The following is a 27,988-nucleotide window of genomic DNA, read 5'->3' as shown; positions in this document are numbered from 1 at the left end:
TCCCAGGGTTCTGACCAAGCTTGATGGAACTGGAGGGGAGCTGGCAGCCCCAAAGCTGTCTTCCCAATATGCCTGTCTGAGCCTCCTCTCCTTATACTGGGGAAAGGCGCACGCGACTGTTCTCGCGCCCCAGCCACAGCAGCCCCCCTGTTCTGGAGGTCATCACGCTCGCTGGGAGCTGAACCCACAACCCCATGGCTGTCTGCCTGGAGGCTCACTCACCCACAGGCACGATGTTGATCCTCAGGAAAGGCCGTCCGCTCCCCAGATGGGGCCCCGGGTGCTCTGGCATGGGAGCCATCACGGAGGGGCCAAGGGCTCTCCTGGCGGTGGGGGCAGCAGGTGGGCAGTGGGCCTGGTCTCGATTACCAGCTGGGATGGGCTGTGAGCCGGAGGCAGGAAGGGGCTGCTGTGAGGTCCTTCTGCCCCCAGGGCCCCCGGCATCCCCCACTGGGGCAGAGTCTGCCGCTCATGACACCTAGAGAGAGGGCAGCAGGGGCTGGTGGGTGAGGCCTGTCCGGTATCGTGGCTACTTCACCAAAGTATGCGTTGTTTCTCTGGCTGGGACGTTTTCCTCTTTTAGAAACCAGCCGGCCCCTTCTGCTCTGATGGCACTGGAGGCACACGCCAGCCCTGGGCCACACAGGAGGGGCCCCCGCCTGGTGGCTGCCCCTCAGCCTTTCCCTAGCCCTGGGTCGCATGGCACTGTCACTCCCAGGTCCAGGGTCTCGGGTCCTTTTAGCCACCACTCAGTTTGTACAGTGAACTGAGGTCACTTTGGCCTCCCAAGCGGTCTGCCCCTTGGTCACTGGGCAGGGCTCCAAGCCCCCACCTCTCACCATCCCCCACGTGGGCCCCAGGCTCTGCCTGGCCTCTTCATGGTCTTCCCAGCGGACCAGTCCCACCAGGAGCTCAGGCTCCTTTCCTGCTTAAGACCCTGCCTCCCACCTTCTCTCCATCCATCCAACTCCTGCTTCCCGGGGCTAGCTGTTCCCAGAGACCTCCTCGGAGCCCTCCTTTGAGCCCCCTCCCAGGGCCCTTAGAGCAGCCGGCCCTCACGTACCTCCTCAGGCCCATCCCTCCCGGGCTCCCTCCAGTCGTCCCCTTGGTGGTCTGTTCCTCCCTCTCCCTGGCCCGCTTCAGCCCCAGGCCTCCACCTGGCCCACCCCTCCACGGTCAGCAGCAGATCTGAAACGGGCTGGCCAGGGGTCCCTCAGGGTCCTGCGCCTCAGGAGAGCGTAGTGAGTGGACACCAGGCAGCCACAGGCCAGGGCTCCCAGACTCACAGCCCGTCCTCCAGCAGAGGGCTCACCGCACAAGCCTGGCTGGGCCTGCCATAGCCCTTCCCCGGCCCATCCTCCTCTCCTGGGTGCCCCTTGCTGGCTGCCCCACTCCAGGCTCACCCTCAGGTGTGGGTCTCCCAGCCCAGGCTCCCCCAAGTCGGCTGGACTGCTGTACGTAGTCCCTTGGCCACTGAGCCCGGAAGGCCAGTGCTGGCTCCAGCCGCCGTCCCAGCCAGCTCCCGCCGGGTTCCTGAGCAGCACTGCTCTTCCTGCTACAGTGGGAGCCCAGGAGCCCTGTCTGGACACGTCTGCCGAGCGCGGGCCGGGCGTGGGGCTCGGGCTGGGCTGGCACAGTAGAACCTAATTAGGCAATAATAGCACCACGCCACAAGCTGAGGCGAGGCCGCTGAGCGCCATGAGGTCAGCCGTTGGTGTGGCCTGGCTGCACGGTGCTGGCCCAGCTGAGTCGTGTCACAGCACGGGCGACCGTGAGCCCCTCGCCACGTGTCCTCCACCCCTGCCCCTCAAACTACATCAGGCCTCTCACAGTGTCCCTTGCTTCCAGCCATGCCCAGCCCTCTAAGGCTTCTGGGGCCAGCAGCAGCAAACTGGGTGGGGGGAGCTGCAGCAGGGTTGGTGGCCGTGGGGAGGGGGCTGCAGGTTGGATGGGGCCACTGCTGTCATGCTGTGGGGCCATCCCCAGCTAGGCCTGCTCCTCCTCCACTAACTGACCCCCAGGAGTCCAGGCCACAGGCCAAGGAGGGAATAGATACCTCTTGTCTCAGGCCTCCGGCCTCTCCTCAGACCACGGCCCAGGTGCCAACGTCAAGCCCTGGGAACTGGCCACTGCCAACGGCGGACCACTCACAGATGGCATCATTCAGTGGCAGGCTGAGCCACTTGACCCTTGCCCCCAGCAGCCAGGCCCGTTTGATCAGGACGTGGGGCCCAGGCCCAGATAGGCTGGAGGGTGGCCCAGCCCCGAAGCCAAGGGCCCAGCCTGCAATGGCCAAACTAGCAAATCCACCTCCATAAAACAGCCAGGCCTCCACCCTCGAAGCCCCGAGGGTGATGCTTCTGCCGTTTGGTGGGGCCCATGGGTCCATCCGGCCATGGGAACGGCCCTCTTCCTACCCTGGAGGGCTCCCTGGCTGCTTCCGTTTCTGACACCCGCAGTCTGCCCTCCCCGTGTCCCATAGAGCGACCTGCTCGAGGCGGGAGTGCCAGCAGGGCTTCCACAGGCCCCAGCCTGCTCTGGACACCCTCCCCTCCGGCCCCCACCTTCTGCGTTGCGCCCAGGAAACGGAGCTGGCACACCTTCCACAGGCATCCCCAGGCCCGGGAAGACTCCAGGGACCCCAATCTCTGGAGGAGGCGATGTCAGGGTGGGGCGACCTCTCCCTCCTGGGCCCCCTCCGGCCACCCAGACCATGGAGATCACACTCTCTGGAGGGACAAAACAGGACCAGAGAGGGCAAGCCCCCACTACCAATCCAGCTGTTGTGGCTGTGCTGGGCCATGGCCAGCTCTCCCCAAAACTCTGCCCGACTCTTCCTAGACCCACTGCCCAGTGTTCCCCTGGGGTCCACCCCGGGCTGGACACCTGGCCCGAGGCTCCGAGGGCTGACATGACACTGCACGCAGAGGAATGCAGAGGAACACCTACCTGGCCCCCAGCCTCCTCTTCCTCCTGGTGCTCAGCAGCCAGGGGTCCCCACAGCCTCCCCACCCCCCCAAGCTCCCTCAATGCTGCCTGAGGAGTTTCCTCTCCAAGTGGCCCTCCACTACCCAACCCCTCCCCAGCACAGTCTCCAGGCTGGGAGTAGGGGCCAAGGTGGAGGAATCCTGCTGAAGGGGAAGCAGGCCAGGGCACCCGTGGCCGGCAGGTGAATGGGGAGCTGTTCCCACTGCCAGGAGCCACCAGCTGCCCAGAGCCCCCTGCCTCTTCCACTAGCAGATGAGAAGGCAGAGAACGAAGGCTGGCCCTGGCGGCTGCCACTCCTGAGCTGGTCGAGCCCGCTGGAGCCCAGTTGCAGGGCTTGACTGCCAGGGCCTGCCTTGCTGCATACGGCCGCAGCAAACTCAGAAGCCCTAACCCCAAGATCGTGGGGGGAAGTGTGGGGCCAGGACTGGGTCCCTGGAACCACACAATGGTGCTCTGGCCCATGCTCACCGAGGGCGGATCAGAGCCTGGGTGACATGGCCGCATGTCTGGGCCGAGGCAGGTCTCACGGAGCAGAGCCCTTGTGCTGGCATGAGAGGGAAGGGACGAGTCCCGGAAAAGAGTCACTTAGCCAGAGTGTGTGTCTGCAGCCTGGGACCCAGCCGCTCTGCTCTGGAGAGAAAGCCCCTCCAGGCGCCAGGGGCCGGGGAAGGTGTTCCTGGCAGCCCGGTCGGTGAGGGTGCTGGAGGCTCCTGGGGTGGGGGAGACAACACACAGCATTAGAAGTGAGGAGAGAGGCTCCTGTGGGAAAGAGATGGACTCGGACAGCATTGTGCCCAGCGAAGGCGGCCAGAACGAGGCATACAACCGACGCCGTGCCAGAGAGCACTGCTTCCCCATATGTGGCCCCCGGAATCCCAGGGGACCCGTGAGGTTCAACCTACTTTCATAATAACGCTCTTCCTCCCTGTGCTGAGATCTGCACGGCATGCAGCGTGTAACATGCAGCACACACCAGGCAGTGCTTGCAAGGGCACTAGCTGGGCATCTCAGAATTCAACAAAGAAAAAGCATTTCTCTGAGAATGCAGAACACCGTTTTTATTGAGAGGGACAACTGGCAGACAGACCATGGCTGGGAGGGCACAGGTGTGCGTGACAACTGGAGATGCTGTCTCCAAAACGGATGAGGTAAGAAACAAATTGACAACAAAGTGACAGGATCTGTCACCAACGGTAACATTCAAGCTTAAGTGAAAATTAGTGTTTTGGAGAACTTGCATCTACCAGTGTGAGTTTGATAGCTTCCAAATATTTAAAGGCTTTTCCTCCTTTAACAGAGAACAGTGGGGAGGTCATGTGATACAGTGAAATGTGTCAACATTCAGAAATTCTGCCTAACTCAGCAAGCCAATATTTTTCCAGATGACCCAAACATGACATTCTAAAATCATGGGATGCATTCAAAGCAGAAAATGGACCAACGCGTGTTAATGGAATCCCAAACAACTGTTGATGTGGCTTCAGCTCTCATATCGTGACTACCTTTCAGAAGCCATCGTTTGTTCGGTTGGGGGGTAGAGTCAAAGGAGAATACCTACCCGTATCTGAAAGGCCAGGTTTCTGCGTATGCTCCCCCATAAGAGCACCTTGTGATGCATGCAACGCAGACGCAGACAGAAAACGCCAAACATTAAGAGATTTGCAACAATGTAAACCAATGTCTCGCTGTTCTCACTGAAACTTTGGAATAAAAAAGTCATCATTCATAAAACATTATTTATTTTAATATGTACTTAGTTGATTGTTGTTTTTAATAAGACTACATCAACAAATGTTTTTTAAAGTTCAGTTTTAATTTCCAATGTGGTAAACATCAAGCGACAATAGCCAGGGGTGTGCTGGGCATGGTTCACCAACCAACCGGATCGATCGCGGCGGCGGGGAGAGCCACGATGGGCGCTGTGTGCCGACTGCAAGCTGTGATCACGGCGTGGGGAGCGTGGGGTTGGGACGAGGCGGGCACAGCGCACCAACCGTGAGGACACAGACGTGGATAATCACACGACATAAATAATTAGGAAGCGGGAAGTCTGCAGGGTTTATTACCTTTGTCTTCTACATCATTTATATGTTTTATGTGATTTGATTAGTTTAATTTAATTTTAATCATGGCTGTTTAATAACCAGCTCACAAAGTTACTGGCCATCTCAAGCCAGCTCTCGGACTGGGTGGGGCGGCCCTGTCACCACTGGACGTGACGCTCCTGACAAAAGCTCTGGGGCCCCAACAACTGGTGAGAGCGGAAAGGAGTCCAGAGACCAAAACGTTTGTGTGCTAATACTGATTAAAAGTAGCTGCGACAAAATACTGTGCATTCTGAAAATTACCAAAAATAACATGCACACTGAACACGAGAGTGCGTCCCGAAGGGAGGGGTGGGTGGGGCGAGCGGCCCTCAGTCAACCGACGCCCTAATCAGTCAGGACGGGGCCAGGACACCAGGACCATCCGTCCCCAAAGCCCTCTGTGCCCGAGGCCTGGAGACCGTGGCGAGTGGGCGTCTCCAGGTCAGAACTCAGTTTGAAGCCTGCCTCTGCGTAGCCCAGAAGCCTTCTCTCCTCATCTGGAAATCAAGGTGCAAAGAGTGCCCTCCCCCACGGGAGACTGCAGGTGCAGCGTCCCCAGCCTGGTGTTTGGAGAGGCCCAGCCTGGCAGGCAGGCAGACCCTCCAGGTCTTCATGCTCTGGACCCCCGGCCCTCGCTGGTTCTTTCCCCACACATCTGCCAGGAACATGCCCCCCGGGGCCAGGCCACAATACCTGGGTCCCACCCCATGCGTGGGGATGGGCCAGGACGCCCCCTGCCCCCTCCCTGCCACCCGTCCTCTCCACTCTCCATCGGTGAGCACCACGTGGCACAGCAGGTGGCTCCAGGCTCCCGCACAAGGTGCAAACTTACCTACACCTGCTGAGTGTGGTCTCCACACCCCAGCGCAGTTTGAAACGGAATCAGGCAGCCCCGCCAGGGCCAAGGGGAAGGGCCGGGAAGGGCCAGCAAAGCCATTAAACAGCAGCTGCCCACAGCCCCGAATGGAATCCTGGGTCTGTGTGGGGGAGGTGGGGGCTGCTGAAAGCAAGAGGGGACTGGAGGCTTAGGGGCCTGGAGGCGGGAGGCCTGTCCTGACCCTGCACGATGAGCTCCCAGGGGCAGCTAGGTGGGGTCCCTGTACCCACCCCCCTCTAGCAACGCCCAGGCTGGTAGGGAGGCAGGTCCAGCTGCCACAAAGTTCCAGTGTGGGGAGGGTAAGAACGGGCTCAGAGAGGACTGCGGGCAGGGCAGACCTCAGGCTTCCACGGTGAACAGGAGCCCTTTGCAGGAGGGGACACTTCCGACAGAAGAGGGAGCACCACAAGGGCCCTGAGGCAGGAAAGGCCTGTCTGGTCCCCAGCCCAGGTCTGGCTTGGAATCTGTCGTGCTTCTACAGACAGAAGCCCCTGGCCACCCTCCAAAAACTAACACAGAGGAGCTGAGGGAAAGCATTTCTCTGCTGTCAACTCCACAGCTGGGGGGCACCTGTCCCTGTTCCACCGGCTGCTGGGTGGGCACTCAGCCAACAAATGGGAAGTCCCCTTCCCCTCTGGTGGCGGCTTAGGCTGTGAACAGCCTGCCAACCTCGAGTCCATGTCTGCTGCTCTCATCCACAGAGTCTGGACTCGTACTGTCTTCATACTCGGGAAACAGGACACGCAGGACCAGCCAGGACCTAAGGCCGCTAGCCCTGTCCTCCGCAGACCCCCTCCCAGAGCAGGCTGCAGTTGGGGCTGAGGAGCGGACCCTCAGGCACAGATGGTCCCAGGGTGATGGCTGGGGGCCCTGGCCGTGAGGGTGCTGTGACCCCCAGCAAGAGCAGTTCCTGGGAGGCTGGAAAGAATGGAAGAGAGGACCTGGAGAGGGCAGCTCACCCCTTTGAGAAGCTGCCCCACTGTGGGCACAGTGGGGGGGAGGGGAAGAGGAAGGACAGGTCTTTGGAGCCCCTGATGGGGTGGGGAGCACTGTGGGTGCAGAGGTGCACACTCGGGGTGGCCTTGGACAGTAGGACGCCAGCCAGGGTGAGGGCCATTGGGCCCAGGGTGCTCCTCTGCCAGTGAAGTGGGACAGTGGGGGGCTGGGGGCCGGTGTGGAGAGTCAGGGGCTATTCAGCTGGGACCCCAGTGAGACGATGCAGGCCCGGGGTCGGCCGTGTTGGGACAACTGGGGCTGGAGGGGTTCTCCAGGGGACGAGGCCATGTGCGGTTCTCCAGGGGACGAGGCCGTGTGCACAGGGAGGCTGTAATGTAGGAAGACAGCAGCATATCAGCTGCCTCTTCTGCAGACGGGGAACAGGCTTCAGCAGGGAAACGCCCAGCGAGGCCACGGGGCAGGCTTGGCCCCGCACTGCCTGTCCTGCACTCTGCTCCCCTCCCCTGTGCTCCCCGCAGGCACCCGTTCTCCAGGCGCTGGGAGCAGCTCATGGCTGGCCCACCAGCCTCCAGCACATCCCAGAGCCTGGGGCCGGAGGCACAGAGCCAGGCCTCACCTGTGGTCTCCAGACCTGGAGCTAAAAGCACCTGTCTTCCGCCCCCTGGCCCTCCAGGAACCCAAGGTCCCGGCAGGTAAGGGCAAAACGTGACTAAAGAAGGTGGCAGGTCCAGAACCCACTGATCTGAGTACCTCCCTTGACTGCCTGAGCCCGAGGGTGAGCTCCCTGCCCTGCCCTGGTGGTCCCAGCAGGTGCCCAGGGCTGAGCAGGCTGCAGAGACGGCACCCATGCTGCCCACTACTGCTCACCCCTGCAGATGGGCCCAGGACGCCCCAGCCTTGACCCCAGGGCTGGGGTGGCCCGAGAGGTGCCCTTGGCGCCGTCTCGGCAAGAACCATAACAGGAGACTTCTGAAGTCCTGCTCCAGCGCCTCCTTCACCGAACTGCCTCCCAGGCTTCCTCGGAAGGTCCAGTCTGCCACTTGGTCCCTCCACCAGGGCCAGAGCCACCCCACCCCACCTCCACCCAGGTTCCTGTGCTGCGCCCCCTCCCTCAGACTGGGGCTCCCACTGTGAGACTGAGGGACCCCGGCCCAGGAGGGGTGCAGCAAGGGGCCCCTCAGGTGTAGGGGCAGGACAGGACTGGGAGAGGTCTCCAAGGACCCCGCCGGCCTCCGTGCCAGGAGCAGTTGCTTGGGAGATGGGGACACCTCTGCCTGTCCTCAGCACTGAGATGGGGGTTCAGAAGCCAGCCGGGACACGTTTCTGGTGAGCGTCTTCAATCGGAGACAGGAAGTGGCACGCTCGGGTCAAACGGCCCGGCAGGTGGAGGTCAGGGCCCCACGCGGGCTCTGCCTGAAGGCCGCGGGGCTGCTCGGAGGGGCCGGTCTGCCGGGACTCATGTGGGCACAGCCCGCGACGTCCAGAGGCTGGGGGTGACCAGTGCCCCCCTCTGGCAAGAGCCCTCGTCCCTACTCTCCAGCACATCCCAGAATTCTGGGACCCGACAGCACTACAGTACACAGGGCTCAGAGCTGTGGTCACCAGGTTGTGGTCACCAGGGGACATGGGCGCTGACTTATTGACAGGGTAGGCCTCCCGTTGGCCCCGCCCACCCTGACTTCCCTTTGAAACCCACCATCAGTCACATTACTCCCCTTGGCCGTGTCCCCACCTTTACACTGAGGCCCAGCGAGTGGTCACTCCGCCGCTCTGCCGTGGGTTCTGATCCCAGTTCACACTGTGGGGTGAAAATCACTCCCTAATCCCCTAAAATTCTCCCCAGCAACTTGATAGAGCAGATGGGCTGACGGCGCCCCCTGCTGGGCCTTTCTGGAATCTGACCCCCAAACTCGAATCATAGTTCAGCGAACTGCACAGCACCGTGAGAACACTGAGAAGATGTGAACCCCAGTGAACCCCAGGGCCCTCCTCCTCGAGAACAAGGCACTCGGCACATTGACTCTGGCCGTGCCCCACCCAGGCGTGAGGCTGTGTGGGTGAGAAAGGCTGGAAGATGCTTTCCCTGCGGGACCCTGCTAGTGAGTGGGCCCAGCTAGTGAGGAACAGCAGCCAGGGTGGTGCCCTGCCAGCCGTGACCCCGAGGAAGGGAACACAACCCCTTCCAAGGCCGACTCCGTGCCCGTGGACTCCATCCATCGGTGCAAACCCACAGGCCTGGGCTCCTTTGGGGCCAGGAAGGACCTGTGCGTTTCAGACCATCAGATGACAGTTGGCCAGAAAGTTGTGAGGGGCTCAGTGTCCCCTGTGGGCCACGTCTTCCCCCCGCCTACCCCCAAGGGTCCACCCAGGCTGCAGCAGAAGCAGCAGGCAGCCTTTATATCCAGGAAACGGGATACACAGGCAGGGGCACGACTCCCAAGGAGCATAGGGCAGACACTGCGAGAAGACCCAGGTCCTGCCCCCGCCCTCTGAGCAGGCCCTGCCTGCAGCCAGTGGGGCCCCACCAGCTCTGAAACCGTCTCCACCGCTGGGCCACTGCCTGGCTCTGTCACTGGGCTGGGCCAGCCTGGGGTCCTTCCCACAGCTGAGCGTCTGGAGATGGAAGATCAGAGCAGAGGTGAGGCCAAGAGCTGAGGCCTGTCCCGCCCCAGGCTCTCCTGGCCCAGGTCAGTGGGGCCTGTGGCTCCCCAGCCCCGGGGTTGGTCCCACCCACTTTCTCTCCTGCAAGCCCCATGGATCCAGGTGGCCAGGCACTCCCCTCAGTGCCAACAGGGCAGGGCCCTTCTCCTCTGTTGACAGGCTGGCCTGGGGCCACTCAAGTCTGTCTGGGGCGCCCCCTGCCCTCCCTCTGCCAGGTGGCTGTGAGGCACATTTGCAGACTTGGTGACCTGCTCCAGCCTGAAGCTCCCAACACAGGCTGCCTTCTCCCATTTTCTTTCCCCCAGGTCCCTCCCAAGCAGCGGCTCAAGTCCAGCTGTGGCCTCAGGCTGGGCAATGGACTCGCCCAGCTGTCCTCTCTGGTGTGTGGTCCTGGCAAGTCCCCCTAGGTCTCCCTGGGTTACTCCTTTGTGCCAGAGAGGATGGGAGGAGCGTGGGGTCTGCACTCCTGGAGCCTGGCGCAGGGCAGCCTGGTGGGTGAGTGGACGTGCCTGCCTTGTCCTGCCCCCATCCTGGGTCCCGGTGAGGTCCCTGATGATTAGAACACAAGGTGGGGTGACAAGTCTCCGTCCCCTGGGCTCTGAGCTGATCCAATGCCCTCCTTACCTTCCCGACCTCGGAGGCGGGAGGGCGGACGAGGCTTCAACCTCACGGAGGGTCAGCACCCACTTCTGGCTCTGACGCCCCTCGCAGGCCCGGGGGCTGGTCCCACGCTCCCCTCGCCACGAAGCAGCCGGATCAGCGTTCAGACCCGGAACCCCCATCGCGTCCTGAGCCCCCGGATCAGGCCCAGCCCTCCGTCCCGCCCTCCTCCTCCACAGCCTTCCCGCCCCGCCCCGCCCCGACAACCCCGGCCCCGCCCCGCCCCGCCCCGCCCCGCCCCGCCCCGCCTCGGCCCCGCCTCGGCCCCGCCTCGCGTGCCGTGACGCACAAGGTGTGCGCCGCACGCCGGGCCATCGTCATCAGGCACCGCCCGGTGGGCGTGGCCACCCGTGTCCCCGCGGCCATGGCTCCCGCGGCCGCCAGTCCCCCTGAGGTGGTCCGCGCTGCGCAGAAGGACGACTACTACCGCGGCGGGCTGCGGAGCGCGGCGGGCAGCGCCCTGCACAGCCTGGCGGGTGAGGCCGCGCGGGGCCGAGCGGGCGGAGTGCAGGTGGCCCAGGTGTGCGGGATGGCCCGGGGGGCGCCCACCCCCGCCCGTGGGTGAGCCGTGAGGACAGGCGGAGCGTCCGAGGGCGCTACCTGCCCTGAGTGACCGGCGCAGCTAGAACGATATGGCCCCGGGGGTGGTCCTGGGCGCCACGCCGCGAGGTGGACGGGGGCGCACCCAGACCCCGCCCGGCAGCTCCCCCGGGACCCCGGGGCCAGGCCACGCGCCACTAAGACCTGCGCCGAGGAAGCAGCGGGTGCCGCCAGGGCTGCGCCCCGACTCCGGGTCGGGGTGGGGCCAGGTGTGGGGAGAGCGGTGAGGGTGAGGGGCACGGGGTGGCTTCCCCGAGACTGCGCTGAAGCTCTGAGCTGGAGGGGAACGCGGTAGAACAAATGGTGTCTATGTTTACGTTACAAAATAATGTAGCAGAGAGGACAGCGTGGTTGAGGACAGTCTCAGCTTTGGGCCTTGGCAGCGGGAAGACGGGAGCATGTCACCAACCCTTCCCACCCCACCGGCCCCCACCCCACAACGATGGTGCTGCCTCTCTTCTCAGGTGCCAAGAAGTGGCTGGAGTGGAGGAAAGAGGTGGAGCTGCTGTCGGATGTTGCCTACTTCGGCCTCACCACACTTGCAGGTAGCACCCCTGTGGCACCTTCGGACCAGGGCCTCACAACGGCGTACAGCAAGCCCAGAGGGCAGGAGGCGAGCTGGCGGCAGAGCGAGGAGCTCCTGGAGGGGCTTCCCAGTGTCCCTGGAAGGGACAGCCTCAGGAGGAGAGGACCGGAGTCCCTCCCCTAGAGGGCAGGGCAGGCCAGGCCAGGCTGAGCTGCCCCCGGGGCCTCTGGAAGTTCTGACGTTCACCTGTCCTGTCTGTGTCCCTGGGGACCTTAGTCCTGGACCTTGCCCAGGATGCCGTTGAGACCGGTTCTCAGCGGCTGAACCCCGGGGCCCAAGAGGGGTCCCTGCACTGAGCCCTGTGGCAGGGCCTGGCATTCGTTAGAGGAAAGGCAGGGACCTAATGGAGTGCGAGACCCACTGCAGAGAGAAGGAGCGTGCTGGCGCCCCACCTCAGCCTCTCACACGGGTGTCCCTCACCTTCAGGCTACCAGACGCTCGGGGAGGAGTACGTTGGGGTCGTGCAGGTGGACCCATCCCGGAGCCGCGTGCCGTCGAGGCTGCGCCGTGGTGTGCTGGTCGCGCTGCACAGCGTCCTGCCCTACGTGCTGGACAAGGCCCTGCTGCACCTGGAGCACGAGCTGCAGGCTGAGGGCGGCGCCCGGCCCTCGCAGGGCAGCTTGGCTCCCGGCGTGCGTGGCCGGTCGGGGACGAGGCGCTGGCTGCACCGGCGGGTGGCCACGCTGACGGAGCAGCAGAGAAGGGTCATCCTGCGGGCCGTGCTGGCGTTCAGGTGGGGCCTGGGCTGCCTCCAGCGGCTCCACGTCGCCTGGTTCTACGTCCATGGCGCCTTCTACCACCTGGCCAAGCGGCTCACGGGTGTCACCTATGTAAGTGCGGATACCACCCACACTGCTCCATTCGGGTTTGTCCGCAAAGAGGTGGCTCTTCAGGGCCTCTGGGCTCACAGAGCTGCCGGCTGGGGCCACAGTTCTCAACCGGGCTTCGTTAGGTCACCTTTTGCTGAAAGACCTAAGGAAGTCATTTCCACAAAGCCTGCAGATAGGCTCCTACCCTGTCTCCGCTGATGCCCTTGCTTCCGGATTCACCCAGAAAGCCTCCCTCAGGGCCCCACCTGCCAGAGCGTCCCCAGGTTGGCTCTCCTGGGTCACTTTCAGCATCGCGCTCCCTGTAAGAAAGGCCCACCACACCCCTTCCTTGACCTTCCCGGGCAGCGCCGTCCTGGGCACCTGCACCTCCCTTCTCTTGGTCCTGTGTCGGTCCTCAGCGTGCTCACACACAGCGCTGACGGCTCGTCACCCTCGGTGTGTCTTAGAGCATTTGCTGAGCTGGAACCACGGGCTCCACCCAGTGGGCTGTTCCCCCTCCTGGGCCATCCAGGGCTGCCACGGGCTCTTCTGTACGTGGGCACCCAGGGCCTGGCCATCTAGCTGCCCCCATTCCCAGCCAAGGGAAGGGAGACAGCAAGTGGAGAGCAACCAACTTCTCAAGGATGTGGCCAGAAGCTGCACGCATCACTAGCTGCAGGAGAGGCTGGAACAGTGTCACCTGGGTAGCATAGGTGCCTCTGAAAAGCGGGGAGCTTCTGTTTCTCCAACAGAGGAGCTGGTTGGCAGCGTCTGCCACGTGGGCTTCTTCTGCCCTGCAGGGAGCTCCTCAGGCCGCTTCCTTTCCTCTGAGAGGTGGGGCCCTGGATGTCTCCCCACCCTGTCCTCACCTACGGCCCCAGTGGACTCAGCATAAGCTCTGTGCACCTCTTCCTGGCTCAGCACTTGGCTGCTGTCGGGAGTGAGGCCTGCACAGCATCCCTCAACTGCCCACCCACGTCGTGTCCAGGCCCCCCTCACTCAGCTGGGGGCCCCATGGTCATTCTCTGTCCCCGTGGGCCAAGAGGACAGTTTGGCCTCATTGGATGGGGCACCCAAGTGCTGGGGAAAGCCTGGTTGTCTGCACAGTCTTTGTGCCAGCTGATCACGTGTCTGTGCCCTCGGCGTCCTTGACAGCTCCACACCCGCCGCCCACCTGCAGAGGACCCGTGGGCTCACGCGAGCTACCGGCTGCTGGGGTTCATCTCCCTGCTGCACCTGGCACTGACCGTGGGGCTGCAGCTCTACAGTCTGCGGCAGAGACACCGTGCCCGGCGGGAGTGGAAGCTGCACCGCAGCCTGTCTCAGCGCAGGTGTGCGGGGCTGGCACCAAGGGAGGGGTCTCAGCTCGGTCTTGCTGCCAGCCTGTGGGGACCAAGCACCCCTGTGCTCGGCAAGGCCTTTGCGGCTCAGCCTCCCTTCCCCCGCAGGCCTCACACGGAAGAGAGAGCGGCTTCCAGGAAGGCCCTGTGCACCCTGTGCCTGGAGGAGCGCCGGCACTCCACAGCCACGCCCTGCGGCCACCTGTTTTGCTGGGAGTGCATCACCCAGTGGTGCGACACCAAGGTCAGCAGCCGTGCTTTTGGAGCAGGCCCCGGGCAGGTGTGCCAGCCAGCCCAGGCGGCTGCCACAGTCAGGAGCCTGCCTCTGAAACCTCTGGGGGGGAGGGGGCATATTTTTAAATGCCCGGGTGCGCCAGGTACAGGGCTATATCGGGGCAAGGGCTGCCATGCGTGGCCATGTTGACACTTTGCCAAAAGCAAGCTGGAGTGGCCCCTGGTGCCTGTGAGCGTCCTGGCCGGAATCCTGTTCCTGGGAGGCCCTGTTGGGCACCTCTGGCCCCACGCCACGCCTGGGAAGCCCTAGCCTGCCTGCACGCCAGACCCTCCTCTCCAGCTGGATATGCGCCGGCCCTGATTGCCCACGTGGGAACCCCCGGGTGCAAAGCCATCTGCCCTGGCCTTTGAGACCTCAGGGTATTGGGGTGTACTGAGCCAAGTGGCTAGAGTGGGGCACGCCGTGCCCCTTCTGACCTTCATGCTGACTTAGGGAGAGGTCTGCTTCCTGGGCCCCATGCGCCCGTGCTGCCTCGGCTGGTGAGCTCAGCCCAAATCCAGCTTCTCTGGGGCTGGGAGGGGGAAGGGCCACCCTGGCGAGGCTGGTGAACAGGGACCTGGTGCTCACCTGGTTTCCTGCAGCATTTCAGGGCTTGGTGCTGTTTCTTACCTGAGGATGTCTGTGTCTACATCAGGCAGTCCCCACCGGGCTGGACCTGATCTAGAACCCGTGCCTGGGTCCCCGTCCCTGCCTTTCAGGGCCCTCAGGAGGGCAGGCGCTGCCTCCCCTCTACGTGGGCTCCAGGGGGGTGCCTAGCAGGCAAGGGTTTCAGCCCAGGTGCTCCTTAGGGCTGGGCCCGCAGGGCCTGAGGAGATGGGACACGGGATAGGTGTGTGCGTCCCAGAAGCTCCCAAGGGCCTCAGGCAGCCCCAGTCCAGCGGCTCCGAGACCCCCGTGGGCATCTGCCTCCCACTCAACACAGCTGCTAGGAACAGCAGAGACCCCTCACCTGGCCGGAGTCAGCCCTGCACAGGCTGGCTGTCTTCTCGGCCTAGTCACTGTTCCCTGCTCCCCTGCCTAACCGCCCAGGTTAAGGTCTTCGTTTCAGGTTTGTGACTTCTGAAGAAATGCCGGGTTTTTTCCTGTCTTAGGTTGAACAGAGGACACCCCGTGTTACGGAGATGCTGGTGGGGGAGGGCCTGTGGTGGTCTTGCAGGGAACACAGCCCATGTGACCTCTTCCTGCCCCCACAGACGGAGTGTCCCCTGTGCAGGGAGAAGTTTCCTCCCCAGAAGCTCGTCTACCTGCGGCACTTCCGGTGACCAGAGGACAGAGGGACCCCAGAGTCACATAACGTCAGGAGAAAACTTGGTTCCCAAGGTTCACTTGACTTGTGCAGAAACCATAAAATTCTCAAATGTCCTGTTTTTATCACATCAGATGCTATGCTAGCAGCTCAGGAGGACCCAGCCTGGGCAGCTGGGCTGAGACCTCCAGGGCCAGGTTTGGGCGGGGGCTCCACTCGCTCCGTCACCAGCCTGCGGACAGTGATGGCGAGACCCGGCCGGGGCCCAGCCCCCACCCCCACAACCCAGTCACTGCAGGAACCGCCCTCCTCGGGGCAGGGTTCTAGGTTTCCGTCCTCTTCCCCAAACCACACAGTTGAGAACTAATTTCAGGAACGGGCTGCCCTTTATTCGTTTATATGATCAGAAAATGAACTGACAGGAGGCAGACGGTAAGGGTTTGCCCTAAAAGGGCAAGTGTTGACTGGGCAGACGGTAATGGTTTGCCCTAAAAGGGCAAGTGTTGACTGGGCAGACAACGCAGCTGCTTTTGGTGGTGCAGTCAGTCGGCCAGCACCCACACCCCTGGACCTCGCCCGTCGCCAGAGCTGGCTGCCGAGTGGCCAGGAGGAACCAAGGAGCTCTATTTCTAAGGTATTGGCATGTACCTCCTAACATGTTTCAAGTGTGTCCCGTTTCAGAAAATGGAAGTCTGCGCCTGGGCCCAATGCTGGCCCCGAGGCTCTCCTCCTGCTCGCCCGCCCAGCGCTCCTGGCGGGTCGAGCCAGCTGGAGGGACATGTTCCACCTTCCTAAGGCCCGACCCACAAACCATAGCAGCGGCCGGCGGGTGGGCAGGCTGGCTCCTCCATTAGGTCACGTGTGTGCAGCCTACTTCCTGCCACCTTTTTTGTTTTCAGGGTTTTAACACTAACTTGTAGCAGAGACAGGACATGGCCATAGGCGTCCTTAAGTAACAAATCCCACAAGTGCTGGGATGTTGACACCGTGAGGGTGAAGTGAAACTCGGGTTCCGTGAAGCTGGTGTCAAGTGCCCTCCCCGGGGGTGACCTCTGCTCTGGCTGTAAAGTCCCCTCCGGGAGGGGTGCAGCACAGACCTGTGACTTAGCAGGTGTCCAGGAATAGACACAGCTCCGTAGTGCCCGTTAACAAAGGTCAGGGGCCGCTGCCAGCCATGCGCTGTGACCATGGCCGGACTGACAAGCACACCTCCAGACAAGGAGCCTCCGAGCCCGCCCCGCCGCTCCCGAAACGCTGCAGTCCTGCTCTGACCGAGTGTACACAGCTTCCCACCAGGCACCTTAGGCCTGAGCGTGTACTAGGTAAGCCGTGTGACAGGTGCAGCTGTCAAGAGCACGGGCGTGTCGAGTGCCACAGCACAATGGAAGCAGCGATGTGGACGTTCCTTCAAGTGCAAAGTTCAAAATCCACAATCAAGTAGACAAAGGTCTTCATGTGGCCTCTTAAAAGCCAGAGGAGCTCAATTCCAGATATGCAGAAATTGGCAAAAGAAAAGGCACAGTCAACAGTTGTCTAATACCTTGAGACGACGGGAAACGGTGCCCAGGGTGACGAGCGAACCCCCTCCAGACCCAGGACAAAAGAATGACTTCAGCATCTGCCCCAGTGACAGCCAGCCAGAGCCACGTTCTGTCTGTCCTGTTGCTCTTGGCAGAAATGGTTCTGACGGGCAGCGGGCTGTAGTTTTAGATAAAGACTACACGAGAAAGGGGACACCATCTTTAATAAAGTTGGAATTAAAAAGTTACTTAGCAAAATGTTTACGAGTACTGGTTTTTGTCACATCAAAAAAGTTGACATGCGTGTCAGCTGTTTCCCTAGAAGGTGAAAAGCACGGTAGACGCACAGAACTGGCTGCTCTTCCCAGGCAGCTGTTTCTGTGAAGGGGCTGCTGCATGAAAACATTTAAGTTAATCAAAACAGCTCTGTATGAAAGAAATATGTCAAAATAATCTCAAACAGTTAAAATATAATATATATTTATAATTCCAGGCCCGAAGCGGTCATGTAGTTCTTAACAAAGTTTTGAGTCACTATGATAGAGGCCGACCTGACACATCTCTGCTGAGATGAAATTGGGAAACTGGCATGAGAACCCCAGCACTTCTGGAAAGTCACCTTGGAAGCGCTGTTCCTTCCAACACACGGGACTCAGGTGAGCATCCCCCTCCGGCTGGGCGACGTTCTCCGGGCATCCCTGGGAAGGCGGGGGCTGGGTCTTTCCACGCCCCCCAACCCCGCCCAACTGTCCGCCCAGCCTGCGGCTCACTACAGTTCTGTCCATTTCAACACCTGAATGTCACTGAAAAACAAATCAATGCAACGCAGTTTAAATGCCAGTTTCTTCAAGAACCTGATATTTCAGTTACAAATAAGTGAAGCTCCTTTTTTAGAAAGAAAATCCGACCCCTGGTCATCAACTACTTTATGTGAAGGAGGAAGGCGGCGTTACTATGGCTCCAAGCCGCCTCGGGCTCCGAGGGCCGGTCGGCCTGCGCGGCGTCTAACTCGCGAAGGTCTTGCCCGCGTCCTCCTTCCCTTTGTACGTCCTCTTGCCATGCGTGAACGGGATGTACCGGTACTTAATCATGTGCTGGGGACAGACAGACACACTGGTTTCAGAATGGCTTCCCGACGGACCGTGCTCTCTACGCATCGGGCAATGAAACCAGGACTCCAGCAATGAGCCTCCAGGCCCCACCGCAAAACTCTCCACTGTGCCGGCCGAGCTGGTGGGAGATTCCCAGGGTCTGGGAAGGGTCCCCTGCATGCAGGACGGGCCCCGGGATGAGGCACCCTGACAAGCTGCTCGGTCATGTCTGCCCAGGCCCGTTGTAGAGCAACGTGGGCACAACCCCCTGTCCTGGTGCAGCCGGTCCTGACCGAGTGACTCACAGGACGCCAAGCCCGGGAGAAGGGCACAGCCCCCAGAGCTGTCTGCCGAGAGCCCGTTCCCTGACCCTGGGCTGTGGCACAGCTGTGCTGGCTGGCCTCATGGAGGGAAGCGGGGCACCGTGTGCCCCTCCCAGGCCTATACACAGCTTCCTGCCACTCACTCCCTGTGCGGGCGGACGTGGCAGGTCCCACGTCACCCTCCCATATCCGCGGCCCGAGCCCGTGCCCCGCCGCCGTCGGTGTTCACCTTGATCTGCCTCTTCATGGTGATACAGAAAAGCATGATGAAGTACATCACCAGGATGGGCCAGAACACAGGAACATTGAACGCCTCGAAGAACGTGCAGACCATGGCCACCAAGATGCCCTTGGTGGCCGCGTGCCTTAAAGGAAGGAGGGAAGGTCAGGTCCGGCAGCTGCACAGCGTCTGCCCACACGGAGCGAGCTGGCCCTGCGAGCCTGGGATGTGTAACGTGCTACGTGCAACCACAAACAGCACACTTAGTCCCTTTGAAAGCTCCAAGTTTTCTTCTAAAATGACAAAGTGCAAAACACCGGTGAAGAGGCGCTGAGGCCGGCGGCTGGGGACAATTCAGGTGTGCGCTCCACCCAAGTCTCATGTCTGCAACCTGGCCTGCCGTCTGGAATACACCCCCGTCCAGCTCCACACACCCCGGCCGCTCCCCTCGGAGCTAGGCAGCGTCCTGGTGACCAGGCAGCACCAGGCGCGCCCCCGCCCACCAGGCTCACAGCCCACGTGCTATCCTCCCTGGCTCCCCCCTTCCTACAGATCAGAGGCCGGCTTCCTGGGGGCTGCCAGGCACCCCCGTCTCGCCTGCAGTTCTCGCCCATTCCCCAGACAAGCAGAAAGCCGGCCAGGTCCCGCACGCAGCATCCCAAGTGCAAAGATGTGGCAGCTCGCTTCCTTCAGTTTTTGATCCAACAAATACAGGACCGACCAGCTCATAGAGCCCCATGCCGCTGACAGTGGGGGGTCACCTATGTCCACCTGTCACTCACCCTTGTCACATCACACAGATGTCGCTACCTTAGGAGGCCCAGGGGACAAGGCGACCCTCGTCCCAGAGCGCAGCACTTCAATGTCAGCAGCCGTCTCCGAGGTTGCGCCTGTCAGACACACTGGCGGGCAGAGAGCCACCTGCGCCCAGGGCTGAGGGTGCACCTGTGTGTGTGCAGCAGCGCTCCAGCCGGCTGTCTGCGGGGCAGGGCCCGAGACTGCAACATACCCGGATGCCGCCTTCTCCTGCAGAGGCCCCAGGACCCACCAGCACCGTCAGGCCCCGCGAGCGTGGTGCTCGCGTTCTGGGTGAACCAGTGTCCGTAACTCCCACTTCTCTACGAAGTCTAACTTGCTGGCCAATGAGAACAAAAACGGTCTGTTCGCAGTCTGATCTCCCACACCTGAGGACGAGTACCTGAGGCATGAACTCACCAAAATTTAAACTCTGGAAGCCTCCGAATGAACGGCCGGAACTCTTCGTTCTGTTTCGTTGGTAGCGAGGGCCCGTCATCTGCAAGGCAGAGCACCCATCAGAGGAAGCAGGTGTCATCCTTTGTTTCCATGACTAGTTACAAGTTTCTCCCTAGCACTTCAGCACTAATGCATGAAATACAGATTTCTGTCATTCAACCAAAGACCAAAAGGCTCTTTAGCTGATTCAGAAACCAAGTCTTTGCTTTAGAAGATTCGTATGAGAATTGCTTTTTTACAAGAACTGCTATACATTTCATAGGATTGCACAAAGGTTCAACCACACGCTGGCTTTCAGGAACACACCAACTGCGCTACACAAAGGGCTGAAAGGAAATGAGCAAACATTTACACACACGAGTGGGGACGCACAGCCCGCTGGGTGTATCTGCTCGCTAACGCCTGGACTGCTGGGCACCGCTGCCCTCCCCACAGCTGAGAACCAGGCCGGTCGGCTGAGGCTCACCCCCACCTCACCTCTCACGTCACCCCACCCCACCCCCCAAGACAGGTGCCTCCCATTACTGACAGGGCCTCTGAGTTGTTTTCTAGTCCTCACAAATGGCAACATTAAATGAAAGGGTTGTTTCCTTTAATATTTTCATTAAATATTCCATGAAGCAAAATCACAGGCTTCTGGTCACAATTTGAAGTCTCAAGAAAATGACGAGCACTCAGAGTGCCTCTCCCTAACGGGGGTCCCATGGGCAGTGAGCTGCACCTCGGCTTTTCCAACAACGGCAGCAGACATCTGGAACAAATGAGTCATCATTTGTTCGTGTGCCCACCTTACCCCAGGCTGGCCAGTCAGGTGTGGACTCAGGCCCTCTACCTGGCCCAGGTACGGCCAGGTGCGATGTGAAGCAACCCCACCATCCTGGGAAATCAGCGAGCACCACCCTGTACGGGGCTGACCATCAGCAAGCAGTCAGGGTCCCTGTGGCAGTCAGTCAGCGAGCGGCCCACGGAAGCCTCCGGTCACCCTGGCTCCATGAGCAGGGGCCCAACTGATGAATGTGGAGACGCCTGCAAGACAGGCTGGCTGTCTGGGAAGGAGGTATCGGGGGCAGGCTCTGGAGTCAGCAGCCAGGTCCCAGCTCTGCTCCGCTCGCTCTGCCATCTAACCCTGGACAAGTCACATGACGCTGTGTGCCTCGGTTTCCTTATCTGCATCTCAGAGAGGATGGAAGGAACGCCCACCTCACGTGTAAGAGGGTGTAATGAGTCATTCTACAAACAAACTTCTCATAATCCCAAGTTCTAGGAACACTTTCGACACCAAGAGAACAGTATCAGAGTCTGGATTTCCAATGTTTCTAGCGACAATGGGGCGACCCTGTGACGTACACGAAATCACAACTCTCCCCAAACAAACAGCTACTTTACCTGAGTCTTCCATTAAGGAAGGGTCCACTTTTGGAGAAAGGAAAGCTATGAAAAGATTTAGGTGGTAGATTCCCAAGGCGTAGGTGACGATGTACCAGCCCTGGAAGAGAAGAGCGCAGGTCAGTGACACGCCAGCCTCCCCACACCCTGAACCACGCCGTTCACAGCCCAGGACCTCGGCCCAGTTCTAACTGAACTCAGAACTGCACAGGTTCCCACAGCAGGGAACTTAATGACAAGTGACAGCAAGTGCAGGGACATCCATGGTGACAGTTTGTCTCGATTGCTCTGTGGATCTCGACAGTGGGCAAACCAGGGGTGTCCCGTCAGATGCACCAAACACCTGAAGCCACCAGCTCCCCCAGGAATGCAGTAGAAAAGGAGGGATTCATAGCCCTGTGGCCGAGCTGCACCTCGGGGCTCCTTAGAGGCAGGGCGGCTGGGCCCTGAGTGACACTAGGGCACATGCCAGGTCCAGAGGCCCACCCTCAGCCAACGGCCATCTGAAAGGGGACACCACTGCTTGAGAGGTGCCGGACGACACCCCGCTGGGCCTGGAGCCTGCGACCACACTTGTCAGGGCGTTCCTAACCTCTCCCCCAGAAGTCCAGGGCCGGAATGGGAGGCAGTCCAAATGAGGTTAAACATGTTTTGCGGTCAACCCTGGAGGCGTAAAGAGGCCACCGCCAGGCAGGTTTGCCCACGCCAAAGCAGGACTCATTGTGCTTTCGGTTTTACACGCCTAACAATTCCCACGCAAACAGTGAGACCTTTCTGTCTTAAAACTTCTCAAGTCAGAAAACTGAAACAAACTGAAGAGTCCATTTACTGTTCACACAGCTTCGGGGCGCAGGGCCAAGCCTGAGGGGCACCATGTGAGGTGTGAGGTTGGTTTAGAACCAACTTCCCTGTGAGACGCACCCACCCCTGCTAGAACTCCCTGAATCAAGATTTCTAGGTCATTCTTTCCATTAGAAAATAGACCAAGTTCCAATTTTAAAAAAAATAACTAAATTCAACATGAATTTTAGGTGGCCTGTGGACCAGTGCTGCCACAATAACCGAGAGAATGGCCCCAGTGCCCCCAAGGGACTGTGCTGGGGTTCCGCAGGGACAGAACCACCATGCGAACATCCAAGAACACGTTTTTGCGTTTCGTTTAAGAGACCGTCCCGCGTACTGACACACAGTAGCATCCAGTAACACAGGTGTCCATCTAGGGACCACATCTTCCTTGATCTTGGAAAGACTTGGAAGGAAGGTGTTTGCTGTAAATGAGGAAACATCATTCCCAGCTCCAGAGGAAGAAAAATCCTGAGCAAGGCCTTCAAACCGGCCTTCCTCTGGATACAAGGAAACATTGCAACCTCCTCTCAAGAGAACGTGCATCTAGAAACCAGGTGGTCCCAGAGAGTAAGTGCACACCAAGTGTTAAATCAGAGAGGGTGTCCCCGGACCCAAACAGAAGCCCCTCACAACCACCCCGGCCTGGCCTCTGGTCTCGCACTGGGCTGGACCACCTGCACGCCCCTCCTGGGCCTCATAAAACGTGTGCCTCAAACAGCTACATCCGCAGGAGCCAGCATCACTCGCAGCACACAGGGAATTAGGTGACTGCTCCAGAAGGTTACTGTGTCCCCAGAGCAGGAGTCCCCAGGTGGAGGGGAGCACCAGAGGGTCCACTGTCCAGACCAGGAAAATGGGGAGCAGGAGGGAGGGGCGTTGTCAGTTCGGGGGCCTCAGACTGCCACTGAGGCTGTCCTGGGAACAGTGTGACAAATGCACGATGAACTGTAAATGCTCCTGGTTGAAAAGACTGTCACAGATATTTTTCTTATGTTTGGTGCTTAACTGAAAGTGATTAGAGACCAGTTCCTTCACCATAAACCCACCTAATCCAGACACGGAAGCGAAAACCAACATCCCACCCAACACCGCATTCGGATAAGGTAGAGACGCCGAGTCTCATCGCAGCCACCTACCTGCAACAGGTAGACCCGAATCATGTAGACAAAGCTCAGGCCCAGCGTCACCACCCATCGCACAGCTGTGTAAGGTGTGGACTTGTCCAGCCAGGACTGATAGATCTAGAACAACAAGAGTTCACGCACGTCACAGACCCTGCAGCTCCTACGGCAAAGTGCACTTCCTGCTTCAGAATGTACGTCAGCAGCCCGAAGCCTGGACGATCCATGGATCCCCAGCTGATGCCTGAGGCAGGTCCATCCCTTAACGATCTGTCACAGCGGATGGTCCTGGGCAGCAGCCCGAGGGCTCATCATGGGGACAGGAGAGGACCTCCCGAGGCAGGAGAACACAGGACTCTGCCCCAGGCCTGTCCCTGCAGCACGGAGCCCGAGTTCCCTGAGGGCTCCTTAGTTTTACACACATCCACAGGAGCGTGTGCATACGCAATGGTATACGTGTTGCCTAACGTTACTGCTGAAATTGTTTAAGTTTTAATTATGGAAACTTTCCACCAGTCATAAAAGTAAAGAGAGTAACAAACTGGTAGTTACAAAACAGTCCCTGGACGTAAGTACAGCACAGGGCTATTGTATGGGGCCAGGGGGGGACTAGACGTATCGCAGATCACTTCGTAAATTTAAGATGCCTAACTCTAAGCTGTGCGCCTGAAACTAACATAATATTGAAGGTCAACAGTAATCGACAAGTTAAAAAAAAATGTTTTTACTCGAAATTAAAGAGAATACTGAGCCCACACAAACCCATCCCCCTCCCAGCTTCAGTAATTCTCCAGTTTTCCTTCTTTTTTTCCTTCAATTTTAAAAACTGGTACATTTTCATTCTGAGCCCAAACACCAGCACCACGTGCAGCTTGTTCGTTGAAGGCGGCTTCTCGCCCTACGACGGAAACACAGTGTCTGCATATCGTGTCCGGTACGTATCGTGTCCAGTCCGGCTGGCGGCTGCGGGCCTTGCCACAGCCCACAAGCTAGGTCAACAACTGTGTGCAGAACCGGGCGGGGGTGTGAGGCTCCCTCTCCCCCGACCACGTGAACGTGGACATGGGTGGCCGGGAGAGGGGACAGCTATCGCTGAGAAGGGGCCACCTCCCTGTCTGTACCGCCCGGGAGCTAAGAATGGTTTTCACACTTAAGGTTGAAAAACAACCCAAGAAACAAGTACATGGCAGAAAACGTATGTGGCCCCAAGGCCTAACCCACTCATGTCTGGCCCTTTGCAGAAGACATGAGCAAGTGTTCACGGCAGAGGGAAAGCCGTTTCTGAAAGTGTAAAGAGTGCTCTGTGCACCAGGAACTCTGCACACTGATGCCCTGCAGGGAATGGCCCAGGGTCAACCATTTCTCGTGCAAATATTCACAGAGTGCACACACAACCACCAACCTGTCCAAGTCTGGTGAAGAATCTGTAGACCACAGAGGGCTTCCCATGGACGGAGTCTCCAATGCTGTCCCCTTCGGACATTCTGTACCTGAGGACATCACAAAACACTTCTAAATTAAATAAAATGCATTCAAGGACTTGATCACTTTCCACCGATTTTCACCAGTACTACCAAGCAGGTTTATTCAGTATTCAACGTTTCACCCACACCATTTCCTTCTTCTGTCTGCCTCTACCATGAGTCGTCCTGGAAAAAGAAACAAGCTGGCGACACGCTTTGGTGGAAAGCCAGGAAGGCACGTGACATGCAAAACAGCCCAGGGTGACTTCCATTTCTGCTACCGCCACCTGGGTCACATCCCTACCATGACTGTGGAGTCTGGGGGCCCGCCACAGCATGGGCCGCTGCCCCCATGCCTCCCCAGGCTCCCCAGTACTGCCTCCCATGCATTCCTGGGGCTTCCTCAGCACCCCCCTTCTCTAGGCCCTGCCCTGGTCTCCGCCCGGGCTGCTCGCCCCGGTGCCAGCAGCCAGGTGTGCATCTCCTGGTCCCATACGGGCCAGGTCCTCCACTCCACCAAGAGGAGAATGTCACATCAATTCTTGGGTAGTCACCCGTCTGTGTCCCAGTTCCTTATCTGTAGTAGAGGTAACCCCATCTGCTCGTAACTATTTCAACATGCTGCTGTGACTCCCTGAGGAATTAACCTGTGCGAACCCAGACGACCAAGAGAAGTGGGTGTCATCACCCATTTTACTAAGGAAAATGGAGTCTCCAACAATTGAAGCCACTTGCCCAAGGTCAGGGGCGACCAGAGCCTAGCCTGACAGCTTCTGCAACCAAGCAGGCCGCTGCCCAAATCTCAGGATGAGAAGGACCCACAGGACCAGGACGCCTGCCGTCCCTAAGTTGGTGAAAGAAGGTGCCAGGGCAAAGCTCATTGCTGCCCCCAACCTGAGGATGGCATCTCCCCAGTCAGCTGTCACACGGGGCTGGGGACCAGAAGCTGACTCTGACCGAGCCTGTTTTCAAGGCCTCGGAGCTGTGTGGCTGCAGGGTCTCAGTTTCCTCATCTGGAAAATGGGCTCGCTGACACAGCAGACCCTGTCACTCACAGACAGAAAACCTGGGCTCACAACAGCTCAAGTCACCACGTCAGTGCGCCTGTCCACAGCGGAGCTCTTTTTGAGAACGTGGTCCTGGGTCTCAAAGGGAAATACTTTCCAATCATACACCTTAAACATGAAAATGACCTGAGCAGCCACACCACCAAGCTGGCGTCAACTGTGATCCCATGACACCATTTCCTGGAGCCATCGAGTGGACGTGGCAGAGTTCCAGGAAGTGTCCAGGAGACCAAGAAATGCCCTTTGCTCTCGTGAGACACACGTCTACCAGAGACACACGACTGCACTGCTCAGATGAATGAGGCCCCCTCTACCCCCGTCTTTTCGGGAGGTGCAGCTTTACATGCAACTGGGAGAATTCTGTATTTTAAAAGGAGCTAAACTAGAGCTCATTACCTAGGAGGTCCGGCCCCCAGTTTAAGCCAAGGCCAGGGCAGCAGAAAGCTGTATCAGTAATCTTCTTTATCCTACGGTTCCTTGCAAATTTTCTTATTTCACTTTTTTTATGACAAACATGTTTACCATTCAAACACCTTTCCTTGAATCCAAGCAATAAGAGTAATTGCTACAGAGAAAATGCCTGGCTATCCTTTAAAGTATGCACTCTTCAGTAGAAATCGTTCTTTCAACTGCATGTGGGGAAAACCTTTCAAAAACACATTAGGCAATTTCAGATTATCTCACCAACAACGTACATATTAAAGCCCGGCCCTACATCCTGCCTGCACTCACTGTCAACCAGTTAACAGCATTATGTGAACTTTGGAGTCAAACAGCCTGCTTTTAGCGTCCAGCTCTTGTCCCTTCCTGGCAGTAAGACCCTGGCGACCGTTTCAGCACCCCTCATTCCAATCTGTGAAATGCGGCGACAGCACCTTAGTGCCTTCCTCCAGGGGTTCTTGTGGGGGTTGCCTGGCCTGGCCCTCAGAGCCTGCCGCCCTCCACACGGCAGGCTTGTTCCTGGACCAGACCTGGTCCTCACGATGCAGCGTTGGCTGCACGCCTCTCCCCTCTGCTCAGTTTAAAGGCCTCCACGACCACCCAGTGGGTCACACCACCCTGTTTTTATTTTGTGTAACAATCACTTTCTTATTTCTCCACTAGAGTTCGAGCTCCTTGAGGGGGGCACCTTGCCGGGTCCCCCGCTGGGCCCTACCTAGGAAGGCCTGTTACATAGCAGGCCGCCGGTATCAGTTGGACTTAGCTGCTTCATTCTCAGTCACAAAGAAAACAAAGTAGAAAGCAAGACAAAACCATCCCAAGCAGAGACAGAGAACAAGCCTGAAACTGTCCGCAGCCTGTCTGCATGCCTAGTCCCAGGGCCACCTCTTGCACCTGTTTCTGGAGGTGGTCCTGTCCCCCCAAGTGAGCCCTGCAATACAGGACTGCGTCCTTCTGCCTGGCAGGCAGCGTTGCAGCCAGCTCGGCTCCCCCTACCTTTCTCTTCACCTCCCCCGCCCCTCATGCCTCCCGGGTCCCGTGCATGATACTGTCACACGCCGCCATCAACCTCTGCTGCTGTTCCCTCCGCCGGAATGCCCTTCCAGACCTCACCTGCTCATCTCGGCGAGGCCGCATTCCTCCGGGCTCCTCCTCCCCGGGGCGTGACCACCTTCGAGGTCTCCACCTGGCCCTAAGCACACGGCACCTGACTGCGCTCACCTCCTACACTCGACAGGGTCCGAGTCCCACTCACGGAGGACCCTCTATTCGTTCCCGGGGATTCCACCTTACGTATCACTCCAAGTGTAACATCGCCCCAACTCGGCAGAACGCGCGTCCCGAAAACTTCTAGGGCCAACAGGCGCCTCTCTCTTAACACACAAGCAAACCGAGCGCACCGGTTCCGCCGGCGAGGGCGGCTCTGGGCTGTGGGACCCGGGCGGGCGCCCCGTCGGCCTGGAGAACGTGCGCCTCTGCCACCCGAGCGCGCACTGTGACCAGGATGTCATCTGGAGGAAGCCAACTGCAGCCTGACGCCTTCCTACCCAAATCCTACGGACAAGCCCGGGTAGCCGGCGAGCAACGGAGGAGAGAGGCCACGACCACACCACGCGGGGGCGGACAGCGGCCCCTCCCAGGACGCGCCGGCGGGCCGCACGGGGCCCATCCCCGCGCCGACCCCGTCCATCCCGCCCCGCCTATCTCGGCCCGCGTCCGCGGCCCCGCCGCTGCGCCCCGACCCCCGCCCGGATCCCGCCGATCCCGGCCGCTCCCGCCCGCCCGCCGCCCGCCCGTACCTTGCGGCTCTGCTGCGGCCGAGCGCGGTCTCCAAGAGCCGCGGGAAGGAAGACGCGGGCGGGGTCCGCGCCGGCGCTTCGCTCGGTCCGGGAACAGGCAGCCGAGCACTTCCGCTCCGTACTGCGCGGCGCCGCCTCCGGGCCTCCAATATGGCCGCCGGGGCGGAGCCAAGAGCCTCCAACCATTTCCGCTTCCGGTACCGGCGCCCAGTCGGTTGGCGGGGCGGTCCTCTCGGCGGAAGGGTCGTAAGCGGCGGAAACACGCCATGCCGCGCAGGCGCAGGCGCGCTCTTTGGCTCCCGGCCCGGACTGCTCCGCTCCAGAGATTGTTATCGCCCAGAGACTGAGTCC

At 59.8% G+C, this 27,988-nt stretch overlaps 2 protein-coding genes across 3 annotated transcripts; one reads left to right on the top strand and one right to left on the bottom strand.

Moving 5' to 3' along the window:
* The first annotated feature begins 10,552 nt into the window (after window positions 1-10,552).
* On the top strand, window positions 10,553-15,573 carry PEX10 (peroxisomal biogenesis factor 10). Its single transcript, XM_033113374.1, has 6 exons — window positions 10,553-10,706; window positions 11,295-11,375; window positions 11,843-12,246; window positions 13,381-13,556; window positions 13,674-13,809; window positions 15,054-15,573. The coding sequence occupies exons 1-6, from the start codon at window positions 10,595-10,597 to the stop codon at window positions 15,120-15,122; spliced, it is 978 nt and encodes a 325-aa protein (XP_032969265.1). The 5' UTR covers window positions 10,553-10,594; the 3' UTR covers window positions 15,123-15,573.
* A 1,259-nt stretch (window positions 15,574-16,832) lies between these two features.
* On the bottom strand, window positions 16,833-27,795 carry RER1 (retention in endoplasmic reticulum sorting receptor 1). Of its 2 annotated transcripts, none has more exons than XM_033113375.1 (7): window positions 27,638-27,795; window positions 24,270-24,357; window positions 22,883-22,987; window positions 20,901-21,000; window positions 19,476-19,554; window positions 18,270-18,405; window positions 16,833-17,720 (listed from the first exon to the last, which is right to left on the bottom strand). In XM_033113375.1, the coding sequence occupies exons 2-7, from the start codon at window positions 24,348-24,350 to the stop codon at window positions 17,631-17,633; spliced, it is 591 nt and encodes a 196-aa protein (XP_032969266.1). In that variant the 5' UTR covers window positions 24,351-24,357; window positions 27,638-27,795; the 3' UTR covers window positions 16,833-17,630. The 2 variants fall into 2 exon arrangements, with proteins under 2 accessions (XP_032969266.1, XP_032969267.1); XM_033113376.1 differs by lacking the exon at window positions 27,638-27,795 and adding an exon at window positions 26,835-26,897.
* Window positions 27,796-27,988: the final 193 nt, after the last annotated feature.

Source organism: Rhinolophus ferrumequinum, chromosome 9 (genome assembly GCF_004115265.2).
Source record: "Rhinolophus ferrumequinum isolate MPI-CBG mRhiFer1 chromosome 9, mRhiFer1_v1.p, whole genome shotgun sequence".
In the NCBI taxonomy this organism is placed as follows: domain Eukaryota; kingdom Metazoa; phylum Chordata; class Mammalia; order Chiroptera; family Rhinolophidae; genus Rhinolophus; species Rhinolophus ferrumequinum.
The sequence above is the reverse complement of the archived record's forward strand: the minus strand, read 5'-3'. Positions and strand labels throughout refer to the sequence as shown.

Coding starts and splice junctions, on each gene's coding strand:
- PEX10 (XM_033113374.1), top strand. CDS start 10,595: ATGGCTCCCGCGGCCGCCAGTCCCCCTGAGGTGGTCCGCGCTGCGCAG. Junction 13,557..13,673: donor CGCAGCCTGTCTCAGCGCAG/GTGTGCGGGGCT, acceptor CTTCCCCCGCAG/GCCTCACACGGAAGAGAGAG. Junction 13,810..15,053: donor CCCAGTGGTGCGACACCAAG/GTCAGCAGCCGT, acceptor CTGCCCCCACAG/ACGGAGTGTCCCCTGTGCAG.
- RER1 (XM_033113375.1), bottom strand. CDS start 24,350: ATGTCCGAAGGGGACAGCATTGGAGACTCCGTCCATGGGAAGCCCTCT. Junction 21,001..22,882: donor TTCGGGTCTACCTGTTGCAG/GTAGGTGGCTGC, acceptor CTTCTCTTCCAG/GGCTGGTACATCGTCACCTA. Junction 19,555..20,900: donor TTCCTTAATGGAAGACTCAG/GTAAAGTAGCTG, acceptor TCTGCCTTGCAG/ATGACGGGCCCTCGCTACCA.